General features: G+C 66.7%; 1 protein-coding gene across 1 annotated transcript in view; it reads right to left on the bottom strand.

Annotated features, from left to right (window-relative positions):
* Positions 1-4,719, bottom strand: part of DNAH17 (dynein axonemal heavy chain 17) — a 140,822-nt gene that overhangs the window by 67,725 nt on the left and 68,378 nt on the right. The window contains exons 38-42 of the mRNA XM_023531633.1: positions 4,250-4,406; positions 3,036-3,140; positions 1,114-1,271; positions 530-668; positions 79-306 (exon numbers count right to left, since the gene is read on the bottom strand). Coding sequence (XP_023387401.1) covers positions 79-306; positions 530-668; positions 1,114-1,271; positions 3,036-3,140; positions 4,250-4,406 — 787 coding nt within the window. The remainder of the gene's footprint in view (positions 1-78; positions 307-529; positions 669-1,113; positions 1,272-3,035; positions 3,141-4,249; positions 4,407-4,719) is intronic.

A 4,719-nucleotide genomic window follows, 5' to 3' on the forward strand; every position in this document is an offset into this window, starting at 1 on the left:
CCTGCCACTCGGGTACCAGCCTGACATACGGCAGGTGTGCTGGGCCCCCGGGCTGGATCCAGGCCCAGCCGTTCCTACCTTTTCAAAGTTCAGGTCCCGTTTCCGAGGCACATCCAAGGCCGGAAAGAGGTCCCCAATCAGCCCCATGAACACGGGCAGGTCGTCGGTCACGATCTTGGGGATGTTGAAGTCCCTCAGGGCCCTCATGAGCACCTGGTCCTCTGCCCGGCTGGGGTCGCCTCTCTTCAGGGAGCCGGCCACCACCAGCACAGACTTGATGGCCCGCAGGCCCCAGTCATAATGATCCTGCGGGCGGAGGGCGCGGGCGCCCGGTGTGAGCTTGCCTTCCCACGCTGGCCAGCTGGCTGGCTGGAGCTGCCGGCCCCCGAGCAGGGCCGGGACCGAGGCTGGCAGCCTTGCCGGCACGTGTGCAGCCTTCCCCGGGCTGGCGGGGAGGCGGCCTGGGCCGCCTGCGTTTCAGCCCCCACACGCCCCGGCCTCGGGGTCCCGGGAGGGCACCAGCACACACCTGCTTGGAGAGCAGCTCTTTGCACAAGGTGTAGAGCGTGATGAACTTCCTGGCCAGAAGGCGGGCGTCCAGAAAGCCCTCGGCCACCAGCATGATCTCGCAGATCAGTTCAAAGTCAGGCACGACCATGGCGCACGGCCTGGAAGGCCGGCGGGGTCCACCTTGGCTTCTCTCCCTCCTCGCCCACGCCCTACCTGCCTGTCCCTGCCCAGGTGCTCTCCTCGCCTGTGCACCTCACCTGCCCCGAGGACCAGGGCTCTTGATCCTAGGGCCGGAGCCGGGATCCAAGCCCCCTCCTCCCCCCACCCCTGCCCCTGCCTCCCATCTCTCTCCGGCCTCCACAAGGTGCCTCCGGGCCCCACATTTGCTCCCCTGGACCCTGCCTCCCACTGCCTTGCACCAGTGGGCAGGCTGGGCCTCCAGCGGGGACCAGAAAGGCAGGACAGGAAGAAGTGTCTGCGCTTCGGGGGGGGCCCCGGCCTGCTGGTCCCGTCTACGTGGGGAGCCTTCGCTGCACCAGGTGTCCTGCCCTGGCCCTGCCGGCTCTGCCCCTGCCCAGCGTCCTCGCCCTCCAGGCCACGCACCTGAACAGGGCCTTTAGGTTCTCGGGCAGCTCCGTGCGCCCCGCGTACCCGGGGTTCATGGTGATAAAGATGCCGACGGTCGGAATGAGGCTTATCATCTCCCCCAGGAAGTTGAACGTCTTCTTCTTGGCCCGAATGGCGTCCTGGACACACTTCACCTGGGCAGCCGGTGTGGGGACGCGTTAGCGTGGCAGCCGCCAGCTTCGCCGCGTCACAGCGTGTGGCTATGGCGTGTAGCGGACGCGCCTGGCCTTTTACGTTTTTTAAATTGAGATACAGTTACGGGTTCACGCGTGGCTGTGAGAATGCCAAGGAGACCCCGTGGGCCCCCCACCCCCGGTGACCCCCAGGGGACCACCTCATGCAGCCAGGACGTGTCCGTCACTGCGAGGGCCCCTCCTGCCCCTCCCTCCAGCCCCCAGCCTCTCCGAGACCCACGCATCCCGGGTCTGTAACGCTGTCACGTCATCAGCTCTAAGCGAATCGTAAAACAGGTCGCCTGAGATGGGCTTTCGTCACCGGCCACGTGCCCTGGAGGTCCCCCCAGGCTACTGCTGCGTCACCGCGTGAAGTGCTACCGCCTGGCCTTGATACGCGCCCTGTTCCCGCTCCGGCAGTGACCCCTGGCAGGACTGATTACGGCCAGCCCCATGTCATACGGTCTTTAAGGAAGTGGGACTCGGCCACATCTCAATTTCAGGGATCATTAGGGCCTGCTGCGGCGGCTGCAAACTTCCAAGCCACCACGGGAGGGCGCCCCACGTTCACGGTTAAAACCTCTCAAAGGCCTGCCTTCCAGGACTCTGGGGACCATCCTGCAGCCAGCTCACACTCCTGCAGGGCTCCCGGCTGGGGCCGGGACCCCTAGAATTCCCCGCTGCCCCCGCCCCGTGCGAAGCCTCGCCGGCACATCGCTGCTGCTCCCATCCAGTCAGCAAACACTCAGCATCTGAAACAGGCTCTACGCAAGGATTCCGGGGGCCGTTCCCTGCTTGTGGGGGCCAGGAACTCTGCTGGCGCAGTAGGGGTGGGGTCCCCAAGGCCGTGGCCAGCACGGCCTGCAGGTCCGGGATGAGAGAAGTGGAGGGGCCGCCTGCCTGCTTTCGCCCCGATCTGCCAGCTGATCCGGGTCCTCAAACCCGTCCTACAGCTGGAGAGTTTAGATCACCGCTGAGCACACGCTCGGGGCACCGGGTCAGTCAGTCTAACCCGGGCTGCACCCCCGGGGTGTGGGTCTGAGCAGCCTGGGCTGGTTGCGCCGCATCCACGCCCCCTGCTCCTCCCATGGCCCGTGTGACCGCAGGGGCTGTCCAGCCCCGGCCACCACCTCGCCTCACGTGTGGTCCAGAGGCTCCGGCTGCAGGGTGCCCGGGTGTCCTGCCTGTCACTGTCCTTGCTTGCAGGGGCTTTTGGGACATCAAAGTTGATTTGGACCTCGGGAGAGCCCAGCGGTTCTCAGGGTGGCAGGGGGCTCCTCCAAACACGCGGGGCGGGGCCCACAGGGCCGGGCTGACACGGGCACAGCGCTGCCCCCACCGCGGCCGGCTCCCTGCGTCCCGACCTCCCCAGCGCGTGTCCTGCGCACCGGGCCTGGGTGTTCCCCAAACAGCAGGGCACACCTCCCTCTTCTTCCTGTCCCCTCCCAACGCCCTTGTCTGACAACTCCCTGCGCAGCCTTCAGTGCCCAGCGCCGTGGACAGCTACACGAGGCCCTCTGTCCACGTCACGCCTCGTCACCCGCTATGGCTGATCCTCACGCTTTCCCTTCCCTCAGCCCCCCAGAGCGCGGGGCCCTCGAGGACAGGGCTGGGTCTCGCTCATCTCTGTGCCCCTCAGTCGGGCTGAACGGACTACCGGGGCAGACGGCCCACGCCCACAAAGCAGTGAGACCCCGCACTGCCCCAGAGCCCCGGGGGCCCGACCTGCACAGCGATCACGGACAAGACTTCCACCGAGATCCGGTTGAACTCGTCGAAGCAGCCCCAAGCTCCCGTCTGGGCCAGGCCCTTGTAGATGTTTCCGCAGGACTGGAAGGGGTGGGCGAGAGGGGACGGGACAGATGGGGAGAGGAAGAGGCCATGAGCTGGCCGGACGAGCGCCACCAGGAGCCCCGCCCGCCCCTCCAGCTGCCCTCACGGTCCTGTCACAGCTGGGGACCTGGGGAGGCTGGCCGGCAGGACGGCCCGCTCCCCAGAAGGGGTTAGAACCGCACTGGGCTGGGTGCCAGGAAGAGCCCATCTCCCTGGGGGACTTGCACCCAGACCCCCCTGGGCTGGGGGCTTTGCCCAGCTCCCCGAACTGGATGCTCGGATGACAGCGTTTGTTTAAAACGCAGTTCTTGTGTTTCTCCTAGCACACAAAGACGGGGCTTTCCTGGAAGGTGGGGGTGGGGAGCACCCCCTTGGCAGCTGAGTCACAGGAGGACTCCCCCACATTTGCGCGCAGATCCCTGGGGAATACTTAACTCTTAGGGGAGCAGCCTCAGGTCTCCCTTTACTGAGACCCAGGAGCTGGTGCAGGCCGGGGCCTGAACAGCCAGGAGCGGAGCTGGCCCCTCCCCAACCTCAGCAGGGGTCCCCTGACTGTGGGCTCAGACACCGGACACGAATGGGGAGGGCAGGCCCCCTGCAGGCCAGGCTCCTGACCCTGGCGCCCACCCCCGGCCCTCCCACCAGAGGCTCTTAGGCTTGGACCCGGAGAGTGTCCCCTCTCCTGGGGACTTGGAGGACTGACAATGTCCTGCACGTCTCCGGCCACCGCTGGGACCCCCTGCTCCCCTCTCAAGGCCGCCTGGACATCTCACTCAGCAGCCCCCCGACACACGGCAGAGGCACTCGCTCTGTCTGGAGTCCCCGGTGCTGGGAAAAGTTTGGAAGCCTGGTAGGGTGGGGCCACCTCCATGGGCAGGGCAGGCCTCTGGGGCTGCAGCTGTCCACTCGGGGAGCCTCTCCCAGACATGCCTGCCTGCTCAGGAGAGCCCGGCCTTCCAGGAGGGCCAAGGCCGCCAGCAGGGGCTCAGCGGTTGGCCTGTCCGTGGGCTGGGCCCTGGGGGCCGCTGGGCCGTGGGGGCTGCAGCCTCCTGGGGCGGGGGCTCTGTCTGCTCCTCCCCTCGGCCGCCGCGGGCCTGGGTGTGTACCTTGTAGTCCATCTGCTCCGAGCAGTTGAAGACGTACACCATGGTGCCCAGGGCCCGGCCCAGGTCCTTGGTCGTCTCTGTCTTGCCGGTCCCCGCGGGGCCAGCGGGGGCTCCGCCCATGATCAAGTGGAGGGACTGGGTCAAGGTTATGTAGCACCTGCAACGGGCGTCTGATTAAGTCCAGCGTCCTTCCAACACCACTCCAACCACACCCTCTGTGCCCGCAGGCAGGGGCAGCCCGGAGGTGACTGAGGAGTGCCAGCGGGGTGACAGGGGGCTCTGGGGAGGCGGGCGCCGCCGACCCGTTGCTAACAGTGGTTAACGCCCCCTCACGTCCACCGAGGGTCATTCCAAGCGGCATGCGTCTGGGTGCTTTTCATTGTTGAATAGTTCGTGAGGGTCGTGAGACGTTATCCTTGGCCACACAGCTAGGGGCCGAGTGATGGAATAACACGGTCCCCAGGGCTGGG

The sequence above is a fragment of the Pteropus vampyrus genome, unplaced genomic scaffold (genome assembly GCF_000151845.1).
Source record: "Pteropus vampyrus isolate Shadow unplaced genomic scaffold, Pvam_2.0 Scaffold72, whole genome shotgun sequence".
NCBI classification, from domain to species: Eukaryota; Metazoa; Chordata; class Mammalia; order Chiroptera; family Pteropodidae; genus Pteropus; species Pteropus vampyrus.